General features: G+C 35.9%; 2 protein-coding genes across 2 annotated transcripts; one reads left to right on the top strand and one right to left on the bottom strand.

The window, feature by feature from the left end:
* Positions 1-567: 567 nt before the first annotated feature.
* LOC132162386 (NAC transcription factor 47-like) lies at positions 568-1,751 on the bottom strand. Its single transcript, XM_059572621.1, has 3 exons — positions 1,554-1,751; positions 1,185-1,471; positions 568-1,101 (listed from the first exon to the last, which is right to left on the bottom strand). Exons 1-3 carry the CDS (start codon positions 1,726-1,728, stop codon positions 568-570), a joined length of 996 nt encoding a protein of 331 aa, XP_059428604.1. The 5' UTR covers positions 1,729-1,751.
* Positions 1,752-14,992: 13,241 nt separating this feature from the next.
* LOC132161618 (zinc finger protein JACKDAW) lies at positions 14,993-17,472 on the top strand. The gene is made up of 3 exons (XM_059571777.1): positions 14,993-15,512; positions 15,620-16,011; positions 16,160-17,472. Exons 1-3 carry the CDS (start codon positions 15,377-15,379, stop codon positions 17,219-17,221), a joined length of 1,590 nt encoding a protein of 529 aa, XP_059427760.1. The 5' UTR covers positions 14,993-15,376; the 3' UTR covers positions 17,222-17,472.
* Positions 17,473-17,739: the final 267 nt, after the last annotated feature.

Below are 17,739 nucleotides of genomic sequence, written 5' to 3'. Positions count from 1 at the left end.
GCTTGTATACAAAGGAATAACAATTCATTAGCAAACCAAAAAAATTTCCATTGTTTTTGATATCTCAGTAGCGTGGCATAGCCATTTTTAAGTCGGTTATATATATGAATCTCCCAAAAAAAAAAAAAAAGCACGAAAACCAATAGAGGGAACAGCTGCTCATAACACATGAAAATATATTAATATTGCTGGCGTTTAAAACTGATAGGATTTACACTCCCAATCCTAAGTGTAGACAAATTAGCATAGATATAACCGCTGTACAGCCATAGATATCTTTTGACTTGGAATATTTACATATTTATATAAATATGTATCACAAATACCAAGTAAAATGTATCACACACCTCACAAATACCTTTCTAATTTATTTGACGGCTACCATATCTTTACACTGAGAGATGCTATGGTTCTTTATGATGTTTTTCTGGTTCAATGTGGATATTATTATTATTATTATGTTTTTTAAAAAAATAATATCCACGTCGGACCAGGAAAATACTAGAAGAACACCAAAAGGAACTGTAATATTTTTCTTACACAATAAACGAAAGAACCCTTGAACTCTTAGTCACTTTCTGTAAATACCAAGTGATCAAACTCTTGGTATTGGACAAGGGAATTCCATTGATCAGCATCGAAGTAATTGTTATCTAGAGGCTGGTTTTTTCCACACAATTTCATTCCTGTGCTATCACTCAGAGATATTAGGACTTTCTCATTTTCGTTATCCCTGCTGCTCACCTTCTTGCTTGGTGGAACAAAAATCTCCCGTTGATTTCCTTCAACCAGTTTTCTTTTCAATATTGTGTTGTCTTCAAAGACCAGAGGACATAATGATTTTTCACTATAGCTACTTTGGAAGCTTATGCTTGAACTTGCATCGATGCAAGGAGTTTCGTGAGAGGCAAAGATGTATGGCAGCATCGGACAATCGTTGTATAAATAATTTCTGACGGCCGTAAAGAGATTAGGGTTCATATTCACATAACATGGCTCATGCACACCTGGCTCATAACAAGGACCATTTCGATCTTCCCTAGTGTTCCTGATCAGAACCCTGCTTTTCTCTCGAACCCGACATAGCACCCAATCGTCCAACTGCAACAAAAACAAAATGTTTAACCATATTCATCAAACCGAGCATATAAAGTGAATATTGACACATCTTTTAATCAACTTACTCGCATAGACCCTTTTCGCTTTGTAGTCCAAATCATGGTATCATGCAATCTATACTCGTGCATGATCCAGTCCGTCTTGACTCCTTTGGGAGGGCGACCTTTGTAGAAGACAAGGGCTTTCTTGACTCCAACACTCCTCGTCCCACACCGAGTAAGAATAGGTTTATCTATCCCTGTGGCCTTCCAATAACCTGAGCCTGCTGCTCTGTTTGGCCTCACCCCGTTCGGATACTTCCTTTCCCTTGGCGTAAAGAAATACCATTCATCCTCTCCAAACAAAGCCTTCTCTGTTAAAAAGAAAGGATTAGCTTATAAATTATATTAATCAATCAAAGAAAAGAAAAAAACGATAAAAGAATTGTTAATTACTTGGAAGCTCCCATGGGTTAAACTTGTAGAGGTTTATTTCTGCGATGATAGAAGCAGGGAGCGGCTTTGAAATAACTTTGTTTCTCAAGTAGTGTTCGATGAGCTCCTCATCAGATGGGTTGAATCTAAATCCAGGAGGAAGTTGAATGTCTGAATTTTCAGGTTTTTCCGCCATGAAGGAGATGGAGAAACCTAAGGGAATCAATGAAGTTTCTGGTATTATCGATCAAAATGGTTGCAAGTTAGGAGCATGTACTGTACATAGTTTATATAGATGGCATATATGTATAGTCTCATATAGAAAGGGACAAATTATATATAAAAGAGAAAAGGGAAAGCAACCCTTTTGTTCCACTTTCGTATTCTTTTTGGAGCCATACATTGCTTCAAGGACAAGCTAATTAGACAAGCTACAAATGCCAGTTTAGTTTTTTTTTTTTTTGCCAGTTTAGTTAGGGATTATAAATGGTGCATTTGACTTCATATTCTCTTTAATAGTGCCGATTAAGAAAGTTCAACAAGAAGTTAGCTGATTTGGTGCATTATGCATCCTTGGACCATCACGTTATTAATTAGTAATCAGAGAGTTTAAGCCATTGAATTTGGTGGATTTCATAGACATTTACGTGTTAAATCACCACTTATCCTAAAAACTTAAACTGACAAGAAGCACACGGAAGTTCAAACTTTCTTTTAATAGGCAATGCACAACACGTAAAATATTTAATTGAAATGAGAAATAAATGACGGAGATATAATTCAACCTCAGGACCTATGTTCTGATAGGATCAGAAACCACCACTTATAAAAAAAGTTTAAGCTTTTAGGATAAATGGTAGTTTATGGCCTGTTTTTGTTTGGATGTGCGTTTGAGAGGCCTAAAAGGTTAAAAGTACATTTAACATTCAAAAAGTCGGTTTGAAAAAAAAAAGAAAAAAAAAAGAACCCGTTTAGTAAAAAAAATTGAAAGTGCTTTTAAGGGTCCAAAAAGCATAAAAATAGAAAAAACGCATTTTTAGCAAAAGCTTAAAAATAAAAATTTTGTCAAAAAACGCTTTTTAACTTAAAAACTATATTTCTTAAATACAATCCTAAGCACGCTCTTAAGCCTATCGAAAGGATATCAAATTAGTTAGCTACTTTAATGGTTGGGACGTCTTTCAAATTGGTTGGCCATCGATATTGTTGCAATTATATGAGGGAACTTATCCAATTGGATAACCTTTTAATCCAAAACAAGCTCTCTAATTATATGCCACATAATTGAATGGTTGTCCCCCTAAATATCATTCGGGAGTACATAAATTATATGATGCTCGCACTAATCATGCTGTCATGTCCATTTGTGTCGATCAGGAAGTTCATTCGATCATAGAGGCTCATAAGTCATAAGATTTGAAGAAGCATACACATTACACAGGACTCTTTTTGGCTCTTCTCTAAAGTGAACGACATTTTGAAGTCACAATGACATACGGATTAATTGAAGGCATGATTTTCGGCCTCTTATTTTTATTGAGGGGTGGCTAACTACAGCTCTAGTTTGTTGACCACCCCCAGCCCTAGAGTAAAGGGGGGTGGTCGCGAAAACTCTCGGATTCATCAAGGGTGGTTAAGACCATCTTCCACGAGCGAGATTTGGTGGTTGCGACGACCACTTCGATCTCCGATTTGGTATACATAGAATAGACCAGACTAAATTCGGTCTATATTAGATTTGGTACTTATGACCACACCTGAGTGTCAGTTGAGGGTGGCACTGATCATTAATATATAGAGGGAGAGGAATCGTGCAAAAAAGTAAATAAAAATTTTATTGGTTGATGAGGCAAATACTACGTCGCATTGCCACATGATCAATGCGTAAAACTAGTATGTACTTGTAGCGTTACTCTTCATTTTAAAGATTGTACCGAAGATAAGATCTAGCTAGCCAACACGAGCCTCCAATATTATCAAAAGTTTTAGGAAAAGGATTGCTTTCTTCCTCTAATCCTTCTCTCATCCTTCCCATTTTCAAAATTACACTTGAATTTGTGGGCTCATGTGTGGGACCTACATAAACTCCATAGATCCAATAGTAATTTTAAAAATTAGGAGAATGAGAGAAGAACTGCAAAAAAAAAAAAAAAAAAAAATGTTTAACATGTCTCAAAGTTTTACTTAAGGAGCATGGCTATAATTGAAGGGCTTAACATATCAAATCAGATTAATATCCTCTAGATTTTCTAAATAACTCCCAAAATTCCTGATCCCTATCAAGTCACACTCATTTTCTATTCATCTTCGAATTAATTTCAAATACTAACATCAATCGCAAGGCATAGCCCACTATAGATGTAGGATGCGGCCAGGGATTAATAATTAATTACATCATATATGAAAGATTGTTGTTACCGTGCACATGAACAATATAGAATCGAAAAGAAAGAGAGTCAAAACACAGATTTAACATAGTTTGATAATTTGCCTACGTCCATAGAGAAGCGGCTGTATTTTTACTTTTAATGATTCAGAGTTACATTATATATATATATATATATATAGAAAAACCCTAAACCCTACTTGTATGGACTTATTAAGGAAATCCTCAAACCATCGCGACGTTCACTCCGCTCCTATCTACTTAATTGGCATTCCACTGATATTAATATGAACCACCAGTTCTAACAAAGATTGATATTGCACAAAAAATAAAATTTGGTGTATATGTATATATATATATATATATATGGTGCAAAACTCCAAGAAATAGAACATGCATGATGCATGAAAGAAAGCGAGGGGGGACATAATAAGGCCAAGTTGATCACCCAGGATTCCATTGCATGTTTTTTACTCCTTGGAATGTCTTGTTTGTCATCATGCTTTGTCTTTAGAGACCACTCTCCACCCATACATCTCTTTACTTTTCAAATTAATGCTCGCAGCTGGTACCTTGTTTTTGTATACTTTACTCATACCATGCATGGTGCTGAAAAAATGACATAATAATAATAATATCCATATATTTATATATCTATATTTTGAATTAAAATGAGTTGGTAGACCGTTATCGAAGAGTACAAACCGCTCATACCAAAGTGGAACTATATATATATACTAATGCAACCCTCTTTAATTTCCAAGTAAAAGAAAAACATTCTAGTTATAAATTAGATGAGTTTTTGTTCAAACCGAGGTTCCTGCTTCGTCTTCTACAGGGAGCGACTTCAAATCCGAGGACTCATCCTTTTTGGTTTTTTGCAAACCCATCAATACTACCAAAAATAAATAAATAAATATTGGCGTTTGATTTGCGAAATCTAATATCTATTTGAACATTTTTTTATTTTTAAGAATGCGATGTTCGAAAATTGAGTAATTTTATAAGTTTTTTTTTTTTTTTTTTTTTTTTTTTTTTTTTTTTTTTTTTTTTTTTTTTTTTCTAAAAATGAGATGGTTTTTAAAATTACAATTTGATCAAAATTCAATAGTGATCAATCACGGATTGAGATCCCTTGAAATTTTCTTTAAATTTGAGATTCATTTCATCTAAGCGTCTAAAATAAGTCATGTTTGTTTCAGCATTTAATGCTGAAACATGACTTATTTTAGACGCTTAATTAGATGAAATGAACGACTGAAATTTATGAATTTAAGAATCTCAAATTTAAAAGGAATTTTAGGGGATCTCAATCCATCAATCACAAGCTCAATACTAATTTTAAAAACCGCATCATCCTAAAAATCTGAATTTTTAAGAATGCATGCAACTATTCTCACTTTTGTGAATGATTAAAAATCTTATGGGATTCCCATGTTTGGTTAATTTACTTCTAATTAAGTAGAAATTATTTATTCTTTTCAAAATATCTTTATATTTCTTTCTTTTAAGTGCATAAGAGTACTGTTTAATAACAAATAATTAAAAAATTAAAAAAAAAATGACAAAGAAGAAAAATTATATGTAAATTGTGGTTTTTCTTTTGTTTTCCAATATATAAATGTCCGAACATGAAAGGCGGTATATAGGGTTAAAAACCCTAGTTGTGTCCAAACATCTCACTTACCTATATATCCGAACACCGCCTTGAGTTTGAGTAGGGTTGTTAGGTTATATGTGTACACTATTATGGTCCCACATTTGTTATACAATATCACGCGTGATTCAATATATAATCTTATTTTCAACACTTTTGATTCTTTAATGTTTTTTTCTTGTTCTCTATTGCTGTTCTTTTGTGTGTTTGCTATGAATTATATATGCATGACACGTACACATAATATTTCAAAATTTGGTGAACCTTAATTTAGTGTGTTATATGAATAATAAACATCATCAAAGCATATACTTTTCCACAAAAAAACAAGAAAAAAACAAGAAAACCCGAACAGAGAATCGAAAAAGAATTTTATTAAAAACACAACATGCGAGAAATGCCTCGTCGTCTTCATAGAATTATATTCACAAACAGGACTCTTCTGTACACCGACAGCTCCAAGCCAAGTTACCCATGCATGGCCATCTTTATTTTATAATTACCACCATTTTTTTTTAATTTAAAGATTAAAAAAATAAAAAATAAAAAGTTTGACAGTAATCTCAAATCTCTAGACAGTTTTTTTTTTTTTTTTTTTTGACAAGATCAACAACCTTTTTTACTTTTTGGAAATAAATAAATAAATAATTCCTGAAGAATCTTAGGGTACGGTTTAACATGGGAGAAGAGGGAAAAAGAGACACCACACGTGAGGATGAGGTCAAGTGGGTGCAATTGGGAATAGATGTTCTTTGTGTTTGGCCAGAGTTGGAAGCAAATGTTTCAAAATTGTATTTATTTGGGTTTTTAGAGAGATGGAAAAAGCAAAGTGCGTTCTTTTCTTTTGAAGGTACTACTGCCTTTGCCTTTTGTTGTACCTTTGTAGTAAGTAATCGATGCTGTAAATGTGCCCTACCCCCTAATTATATATGCATCCACAAAAAAGAAAGGCCAAAAAAATTCAACATTTGCATTATTCTCTTAGCTTTGCCCCTGCTGCAAGCCTGCATGTGTGCAAAAAAAAAAATATATATTATTATATTTATGTTACATCACAACTAAAAAGAAAAACACTCTCTAGCTATAACACACAATTCAAAATACTCTAAATTATTTTCACCTTTATATCGTTAATTATAAACAAAAACAAAAAACAAAAAATAGTCACTAAAATGTTTTTTGGGCTCGTATGATAAAACCCAAAAATATTAATAAAACAACTCAATATGCAAAATGCTCAAAATTATTTTTACCTTTATATCACGTTACAACCAAAAGGTAAAACACACCCTTTAAAAAATTGTCTATTAAAACTTTTAGATTGCCTTTTGGAGTGCTATATATATATATATATATATATGCAGTAAAACCAAAGTCTATTTTTCAGAGTTTTCCTTGGGGATTCAAGGAATCCCTGATGGATTTAAGGTTAATGTGTTTAACTAGCATAACAAGGCTGATTAAGGTAACGTGTTTTGTTTGGGTTTGACTTGGGTTCAGTTTCAATTTATTGGGATTTTGACGTGTATCTTATAATAGGACACAACATACGTATTTCGGGTCCAATTTCAACTAAAACTAGCTTGCTAGATTCAAACCAAATTAAATGGGTTTCATTTTGTATCATTCGGAGCTACTTAAACAAATTCCACATCTTTGCTATAGCTGGGTTTCTAGATTTCATGGCTGTAACTGGGGCCATTGAGGTATATATATATATATATGAGAGAGAGAGAGAGAGAGAGAGAGAGAGAGAAGGTTATTAATTAGTTGAATCAGATCTGGCGATCCATATATTCATTGATTGGAACAATTTGTCTCCCATTTAAAATTCACATCAGTAATCCCCTTCTTCTCCCACAGACAGCGGTGTACGTGAAGCTCCCAAAGGAGGTAATTATGTAATTACCATGGATAAACGTGTTAGTTGTGCACTTTTACCAGTTCAAAAGCAAACCCAGTGATGGGATCCATGAATCTGTGTTTCATGTATTTGGTTCCATGTTTGACATTATTGAAACATTGTCGCCTAAAAAGAGTACAACAAAAAAGAAAAAATTGTTGCCCAATGCCCATCAGTATTAATTGGCGGTGCCACTCATTAGTTAAACAGTACAACAAAAGCTTGTAAAGTCAATTGTCATGAATTAATAGGTAAACTTTCACACACACGTACACACGTCATGAAATTCATAGTAGATTAGGTGAAAGTAAAATTAGTACATAATATTTTATCCAAATATATATATAATACAATTGACCGCACCACCACGTACAATCCTGCTAAGGACACTGCAAAAACAAGCCAAAGACAAACATAGGTTTATTGATGGTAGAAACTCTAATGTTTAAGTCAGTAAAATAATTTCTAAGAGAGTAAGAGGATAAAAGAGAAATGAAAAATAGTGTTGCATGTGTACCTCAAATTATGGCTCGTTACCTTGCTTATAGGATTGCCATAAGTGAGGCAAGTAGGCCTGATGTGGCATCATCAGAGGTCAGGGGTTTAGTATCCGCCATCCGGAGGTGGTTGATTCTCATTAACGCCTTTACTTCTTAATATATCAAATTAGATCCTTTGCTTATAGAGTCACCCCTTCCTTATACATAGAGCGTTAAGTTTGAATAGGCACGACTGCTAACGGGGATCCTTATCCTTTTCCTTATATAGTTTTCTTAGTATATATGTATGCGACTACTAAGCAGGTGATCGTTGGTTTACTGGGCTTGTTGTTACTGTGTACAATAACTGATGAACAATATAAAATCGAAAAGAGAGAAATTAAGAGAGAGAGAGAGAGAGAGAGAGTTGAGATACAGATTTAACGTGGTTTGACAATGTGTCTACGTCCACAGAGAGGTAGCTATATTTTTCTCTTATTAATGATCAAGGTTTACAACATAATATATATATATATATATATATATATATATATATATATGAAAAACCCTAAACCCTATTTGTACAGACGAATTAAGGAAATTCCCAAAATACTCCCGCTCAATGAATGTCGCTATCGCGACGTTCACTCCGCTCCCGTCTACTTGGCTTTCCATTGGTATTAATATGAGCCACTAGTTTCAATAGGACTCTTGTGGACCATTGATGCTCGAGATTTTATTGATCAATCGGCTTCCAAATGAGCCCTTATTCGAGGAAACCCACGTTGACATGATGCTCAACTCATTCAACATGGCCACACGGACCTATATGAACCCAAGGGCTAACGGGTATGGGAGGGAAAGGAGAAGGAAAATTCGAACTAATAACTTTCATTTCATGAGACGTGGCCCCAACTGATTGAACCCTGTTGAAGATAAGGCCAATGGGTCTTAACATGCCTATTTTATATCACCAAGAAAAGTTTTCCCTATATATATGTTTAACATTATTATGCACGTCGATCCACAATTAATTTGGTTTGAAGGAATTCGTATAGATCAATTTTTATATCATATAGGGTCTTTGAAAATCTAACACTAAAACATGTTTAATACAACATTTTTTTTTTAATTATTAATCTTCGAACAACTCATGTACGTGTACTTTAATCCTCGTTAATTTGTTAAATATCTCCGAGCAAGACGAAGCAGTTGAAGGGAATAAAGAAAGAAGACTGGGCTTCTCTCCGTGCATTGGGGGGCAGACGGGGAATCTATACCCGCAATGCATGGATGCAAAGGATGTCATTATCCGGTCGGACAGATATAATATAATAATATAATAATATAACACATAACTCATTCTTCTTCTCTTCCCTACTTGAGAATTAGGGTTTTCATGATCCACGCAACCAAACACATGGGGTTTTGTGTATTTCTTTAAACGTGTGCATGTTTTTGTGTAATAAGAAATATCTATAGAGAGAGAGAGAGAGAGAGAGAGAGAGCATTGGATACTGATTTGGGATGAGGAAGAATCAATTACTTGGAAGGAAGCTCCGAATGGATGGAGCCAAAGCAGTTGAATTATCTAATGTCCTTCAAAATATGATCTCATTTAATTTTGATCAATAATTTGTGTAAGATCTGATCGAAGGCGCGGGGGGAAGTCAGCTCGGAAAAAGACGTGGTGGTGGTAATTTGGTAAATAATTAATGAAACATTTCCAGATTGCCGCTTGTTGTTTCAGAAACGGTAGCTAGCATGTCGTTGACAGTACCCCCATTTGCGTGTCCCGGCCCTCCTTGTGCTTGATTGATGTGTCTCTGGCTTTATTCAAATTATTGCGGACTTGAAAGCTTTGAATCTGCCTGGAAGGATAACTAACGTCGTAGTAGGTAGATGAATTTCGATTAGGAATTTATTGCAGTGAATCATCAATTTCAGTGAATAACCAACTAACCAAAATTGAATTTGTGACGATGACAGCTTATGTTGGTTTTTTTTTCAGCAGGATAATATTGTGGTACTACATGGCTCAATGATCATTCTCTTTGGAAAATGTTTGGAGCACTACAGTTGTATTAGCACGACAGTTGTATTATAGTTCTTTTTAGTGGTTGATGTGATAAGTGTCAATTAGTTTGTAAACATTCATACATGTGAGTAATACTGTCATGTGGCAGTCTACAATTGAGTGGTTGATGTGATACGTGTCATGTAAATTGTCATATCAGTTTATAAAGAATTTGTAATAAAAGCTTTGCTACCCATCACGAATGGAGGTGGGTAGGAGTGTAAACCCGGTTTCAGTTAACGGTTATTGATAATTTTTTTGATTTCATCCCTTCTACCCATAATTGCACCCCTCCTCAATAGATTGTTTAAAAGTCATATCCTTTGGGGCTATATAGGGTGGTGGTGGTTACTGATTATTGTTAAATTATCACTTATTCCAAAAGCTTAAGCTTATGGGATAAGTGGTAATTTAATATGGTATCAGAGCCAAAGGTTCTGAGATCGAACTTTAACTCTGTCAATTCACCCCCCATTTAAATTAAATATTCCACGTGTTGAGCATCACTTATTAAAAGGGGGTTTGAGCCCACACATGAGGAGGAATGTTAAATTATCAATTATCCCAAAAGCTTAAGCTTAAAGGTTACTTTTGGGATAATTGGTAATTTAACATGGTATCAAAGCCAAAGGTTTTGGAATCGAGATTCATCTTCCATTTAAATTAAATATTCCACGTGTTGGGCCTCGCCTTATTAAAAGGGAATTTGAGCCCACATGTGAGGGGAGTGTTAAAGTAATGATTAAATGATTAAATTTATCTTTTCCTATCAGCTTAAGTTTTTGGGATAATTGATAATTTAACAATTATTGCGTCTAATTCCAAACCACCACTTTAGGCAATTAGCAGTTTTGAGTAACCATACCGCCCGCCTATGTCGTGTAGTTACCATCCGTCCTCATCGTCCGTTAGCGGTTATTTTTGCCCAAATTGCACTGCGGTAACCACCGGTCATGCATATATGGGCCTTTTGGGCATATTTTGATGTTTTGAACTTCTATCTAGAACTTGTTTTAGACGGTTTTGAAACTATTTTAGGCATGTTTTAGCGTTTTGTTATATATATATATATATATATATATATATATATGGCACTGTTTGGTAAACAGTTTGGCCAAAGCACAAAAATCTCACTTTTTCATTTTTTCAACATTCTCTTATTTTTTACATCACATTAATAACTTTTTATTACTATTTTAATTAAAAAATCATCACAAAATAAATTTTTTTCATATCAAATATTCTTACTTTTTCACTTTTCAAAAAAAAAAAAAAAACTTAATTTTTTTTTTCACATTAATCAATTTTTGCTACATTATTGAACAAAAACCAGAATAAAATCGTTTATCCTGTGTGCATATGTGTGTGAGTGCGAGAGAAGGGCCGGTGTAGGGGGTTAACCGCTTCCGCCTACCCTACCGCCCCTAACAACACCACTTTGGGAGGTTAGTTGGAAAAAGCCAACCACCCACTCATGCACGTACGCTTACAGGGTTAATAGTTAGTGGCAGTTCACTGTCCTAATATCCATGCTGCGTTGGAAATCATACAATCCACATCCACCAAATTATTTGATATAACGTAGAGTTGTCATATATATATATATATATATATATGAGAAATGAGAAAATAAAAAAAGAAAGCGAGGGTCTAGTGTTAGAGTAGAACATTATAGTGGGTTAGGGTGGTAACGGCCAGGTCACCCCGCCGCCCCTAGCATGCTTGTTTCAATGGAAGTCAACTACCCTATATATATAAATCAACTCAAGAATGTGTAAACACCAACTACGTTTGAAAAAGATCAAAGTACTTCTAAGCTACCTTTTAAGCAGCTCCATCGAATTTTCTATGCTTGTGACTTGTGACTGTAACTGACTAGCTACCACGTCAAAAAATCTCTAAATTTCTAACTCAAATTGACAATCTTTTACTATATATATAAGGGATTCTACCAAAGTTAAAGATTGATTTACGCTTTAAGAGCATGCTTGAGATTGCGTTGGGAAATAGAGCTTTTACAATCAAAAAAAGTTTTTTTTAAAAAAGTTTTATTTTTAAGCTTTTCTTTTTGAAGTGCTTTTTTACCATTTTTATAATGAAAAAGTCAAAGAAGTATTACCAAATAAGCCAGCTTTTTGTTTTGCACAACTTTTTAAATACTAAAAGTATTTTCTAAGCTCTGTAATAAAATTCCAAACATACTCTAAAGTAAAAAATGCCATGCTTGGGATGACGTTTGGCAAAAAAGTATTAAAAGTACTTTATAAGCTCTCTAAAGTATGTTTGAGATTACATTTCGAAAATAAAGATTTTAAAGTTAAAAAAAAAAAAAAAGGTATTTTTTGTAGTTTTTTACCAAACATATTAAATTTTTGTTTGACGTGACTTTTTAGATACTGAAAGTACTTTTTAAACCCTCTACACTTTCCCGCTTCTTTTTTTTTTGACCGAAAAGTATGCTTAATTGGGTTTGTTAAATTATGAGAACATGTGGTGCATAGAAGATGCACATGGTCCATCAACATTAATTAGCAATCTAAATCTATACTTCTTTATAAGCACTAGGTAATCACGTGGTATCATAGTATACCAGTACCTAGATAATAATAACTTCAACAATTCTGTTCTTTGTTTGGTTGGATTTTTTATTTTTTATATTTTTTTAGGGCCTATTTGGTTTAGAATTTGGGAGTACTGTATATATGTTATTTATTAATAATCAATTATTTTGTTTGATTGTGACTTTCTCTCGGCGTTTTTGTGCAGAAAAAGTTTATACGTAGCACTTAAAACTACCACTCAATTGGTGATGTCCTTCTCAAATTATCAAATTTTGCTTATATTCCTCCCTAATACCCGAAAACATTGACGGATATTTTTGGACGATAGCTTAGATGGGTGATGTACAAGTACATTAAGAACATATATGGTGTTGAATTTCTTTGGTTCTGAAAGCCTGGAAAAGATACTCCCTGAAATTGAACAGGCAACGACCAGAAGATTACACCGGTGGTCATGTCATGACGCCGTTGAATTCAAAGAGGCAACTGCAAGTGTAACCATTCTTTTCCATTAAAGAATCAACAGATAATTTGTTGTTAATCCACGTCTAATAATAATTTGATCTTTACATATGATTTTTGATTTGACTGCAAAGAAACTGATAAGTTATACTAAGTCCTCAGAAAATTTGGGGGTGGCCGAACCACTATCAAATGGCCAAGGCCACCCACTATTATGGCATGGGTTTTTATTTTATTTTTTGTTTTTAGTCTTTCTTTTCTTTTTTTAATTTTTAAACGTGCTTTTTATGGAAAAAAAACTTTAAGGTTATTTTTGTCTTTTCTAGGCCTTAGGAGCCCCGGAGGACATTGACAATTTTTTTGTAAATTAATTTGGGAGGAAAAAGTGGGGAATATTGTTATAATAAGTTCGCGGGAACATTGTCACTTGTAAAACCCTTCCTCAACCTCCTTTTGCATTTGTTTCTATTTTCTTCAACAACTTTTCTCTTTGGGGTTTGGAAGCCAAATCTATCGTATATCCTCCACTCACCTAAGCCACGCACCCCTCCACCACCATTTCCGGCGCCCATCCCTCCTTCTCCTAACAATCACCGATAAATGCAACGCGCATATGCCACGCGCTGCCTTGGAACATGTGGAAAACACATGCTATTGTCCTTTTTGGCTCTACCCCTACTCCACTTACCCTCTATTGTGCAGCTAGCCTTTTGGTGCAAGGACCTCAAAATACATTGGCCTTACTATTTTTTGTCTCACATTAATCCGTGTTGGTAACTCTGTTACCATCGGCATATATATTTCTTTGTTTTCCCAACTCTTTTTGCAACTTACCTGAAATTAAAAATCTTTTGGATGCCTTTTGGTGCACCTACAATTTTCACCATGGCCTGCTACCACCGACTTCACTGGTATCATTCTCATTTGCTTCTCCTATCTTGAGGATCGTCCCCACTATGGAAAGGATTGCTACAATGGATAATGCAATTTTTTTTTTCTCGTGTCTTTATTTTGGTTATCTGTAATTTTCTTATTTTGTTTCATATTGCTATTGTAATGTGTTGTTTCGCTCATCTATATAGAAGAAAAAAAACAATATTTTGACTTTTTTTACATTTTTACTGATACTTTTAACAAGTATTAATTACCAGAGAATTAATAGAGATACAGTGGGAAGGATTTGATATAGGCAGTATATATAGAGCCCTAGGTAGCAATACCCCCGGCTTCTCAGCGGTGTATAGTAGTATACGTGAAAGAATCGTACGATCATCATTATCATCAACGTCAAGGAAATAGATGCAAATTACTGCCACATGCACTCAAACTTTTTGGGGGTGATGATGGCCGATGACTGTCCCACGTTGGGTCCCACCTGAGACAGAGGTCCCACGTTGGGTCCCACCTGAGACAGAGGTATCACGGACCGTCCTATCATCTGCCTCGTGAAACGTAACTCTCTCTCTCGCTCTCTCTTTCTCTCCGCGTCGCCCCAGAGCCCCCTCTGATTCACCAGCATGCTAAATAGGGGTCTAGCTTTTTAATTATGGCTTAATCATTTCATACCTGATCAAAAGGCAAACTACTTTTCTAAAACCCTTTTTTCTCAGTAAAACCATCCCATCATTGCCCTTTTTTTACTTTCTCTTCAAATACTTGAAATATCTATATATATAATATATGTGTAATATATTGGATTATTTATTTTTATATACATAATAATTGGAGTATGAGCTCAAAAAGCTACAAGACGACACACAATCCTACACATACTGGCAGAGCGAGCAGCAGACTGCCTTGCACACACTTTTACAACAGTACTGCGTGTGTGTGAGAGAGAGAGAGAGAGAGAGAGAGAGAGAGGTGGTGGCCCAGCTAAATCTATGGCTGACCGACTTTGAGGATACGAGCAAAGATAAAAGAAAGACTAGGCGTAAGATTAAGACTGGCGAGACAGAGAAAGAAAAATAGAATATAAGATGAAATATTCTCTTTAGCCATCATGGTTTTTGGTGTTTTCTTTTTAAGATCAAACAAATTATAAAGCAAACCAGATCTCTGTTACAAGAGTCCGAAGCTCTAGCATATTTTTTTTGTTTTAGATTCAAGCTTGAGTTGGGGTTTTTTTTTTCTTCTTCTTCTTCTTGTCTTTTGGCAGAATCGGAGCGTCAACAAGATTTTTATTACCAAAAGATTTATCTGTTTGTGCTTGGAGAGGGAAAAAAAATCCTTTGTTTTTTTGTCCAGTACGGTCGATCTTATTTACCCTTTTGAAAGCTAGTTGTTTCACAAAGCAACCCGTTTTGAAATTCAAACCCGATGATGTCGGCCGGCGACGCTTTCTCAGTACCCTCTTCAATCGGAGGGTTTCCTCAAGAACAGAACGCAAACCCTAACCCTAAACCTGATCCTACTCCAGCTGTCAAGAAGAAGAGAAACCTTCCGGGAACACCAGGTAAATTAAAACATGTTTTTTTCTTTTCTTTTTTTTTTTTTTGCCTTTTTCGAAGTTTTGATTTATTAGTTCTTTTATGGGTGTTTTTTTTTTTTTGTTTTAAACAGATCCAGATGCTGAAGTTATTGCTCTTTCACCGAAGACACTCATGGCGACGAATCGATTCATCTGCGAAATATGCAATAAAGGGTTCCAGAGGGATCAGAATCTACAGCTTCACCGGAGGGGTCACAATCTTCCGTGGAAGCTCCGGCAAAGGACGAATAAAGAGGTCCGGAAGAAGGTCTATATTTGCCCGGAAAAAACCTGCGTCCACCACGACGCCTCCAGAGCTCTCGGCGACCTCACCGGAATAAAGAAGCACTTCAGCAGGAAACACGGCGAGAAGAAATGGAAGTGCGAGAAGTGTTCGAAGAAATACGCCGTTCAATCTGACTGGAAAGCTCACTCTAAGACCTGCGGCACTCGCGAGTACAAGTGCGACTGTGGAACCCTTTTTTTATATATATATATATATTCTTTACAATCTTCTTTGTTTCTCGATACGTTGTAGTAGAAATTAATGCTCACGTAGAGGGTTTCATGGTTTGTGGGCTCGAATTAAATGCAACTAAATTGGCTTAATTTGTTTGGTTTGGTTTTAATTAAACAGGAAAGATAGCTTCATCACCCACAGAGCATTTTGTGATGCCTTAGCCGATGAGAGCGCCAGGCTTACTTCACTTGCTGCTTCGAATCTGAGTTTCAGAAGCGATTCGTCACTGAATGAGACGGTTATAAATCCTCAAGCGGCCGGTTTGCCACATGGATTGTCCGGCAGGGGAGTTCAAGATGCTGCCGGAATTTGCCAGTTCCGTCCCGGGTTTCGACCGGATTTCAACGGCATGGCAATTGGAAACTCTCTTGGTTTAGATCAGCAGCAGAAGCCGAGATTGTCGCTGTGGCTTAACCACCCAAATGAGATGGTAGCTAATTCTCATCTGTACGCGTCATCGAGCTCTACGGGTTTTCCTGACATGGTGCAAGCGGCGCCGGGGAATGCTCTCTTTGGTTCATCTTCTATTGCTAATTTTGGAAACTTCAATGAGTTTGAAGGGTTTGATAAGAGTAGTACTGTTAATCCAGCTTCAGCAAATGCAAGCCTCTCTTTAACAGCGCCGCTTCATGAATTGAAGGAAGGAGGGAACAAAGGAAATTTGGTGGAAACGCTATCCTCTCTTTACTCCGACAAGCAATCAAAGCCGCCGGGGGCGGCGGCTGCTCCGATGTCGGCCACTGCGCTTTTGCAGAAGGCAGCGCAGATGGGTTCTACAAGAAGCAACAACCCATCACAGTTTGGCAGCACATTCGGAGTGATGAGCTCCTCTTCTTCAAACCCATCAAGCTTCATTAATAACGCTATCAATCAAAACAGAAACGATCATCAGCTGCACCAGGTGTTTCAAAATGCAAAGCAGCAGCAGCAAGCAGAGAATTTCGCAGCAGCTGATGGAATGCTGGGCTCAAAGAGCTTTGATCAGCTGATGATGCAAGCAAGTGGGAAACAAAGTGAGGCGGTTCCAGTTAAGCATCATCAAAGCAGCCCAACTAGAGACTTTCTTGGCATGGGAGGAAGAGAATCTCAACGACCATTCTTACCGCAGGAGCTGGCAAAGTTTACTTCAATCGGCTCATCTATGGGTCTGAGCCAATTCACTGGCAACCACTAAAAGTAAGCTTGAGCTTAATTTTCTTTCAATTCCATGCTGGAAAAACGCGTAATTCATCTAGAGAGAGATAGAGAGAGATTGTGAATAGTCTGGAGAAGGTGGGGGGCCCAGCGGATGTCGGAAAGGACTGAACGGAGAGCGGGACTCTGAGTCATGCATGTTCATTGTTCATGTTCAATTCGTTTGTTGTTGTATTTGTTGTTGTTTTTATGTTCTTGTCTTAACTTTCTTACCTCTTTTCGCTCCCTTATTTTGAAGAAAGAAAAATTTGAGTAGCGCAGAAAACTACGTCGTGTCGTTGACTGTGTCTGTCAAAGTATATTTTCCTCATCTCCCTAGCCCTCTTCAACTTAATTTGGTGGGTTTAAGAGGAACTCTTTTTAAGCTCACTGGATCAACCATAATTGGTTTATTTATTTATTTTTTAATTTTTTTGTTTTAAGAGGTCAAGCTATATGGGTGTAGTGACTGTTTTGGCTAGGGAGAATCTAGGTGCTGCTGGTGGACTCTCACTCGCT

The sequence above is a fragment of the Corylus avellana genome, chromosome ca9 (genome assembly GCF_901000735.1).
Source record: "Corylus avellana chromosome ca9, CavTom2PMs-1.0".
Taxonomy (NCBI): domain Eukaryota; kingdom Viridiplantae; phylum Streptophyta; class Magnoliopsida; order Fagales; family Betulaceae; genus Corylus; species Corylus avellana.
Note: the sequence above shows the minus strand (reverse complement) of the source record. Positions and strands in the feature narration are given on the sequence as shown.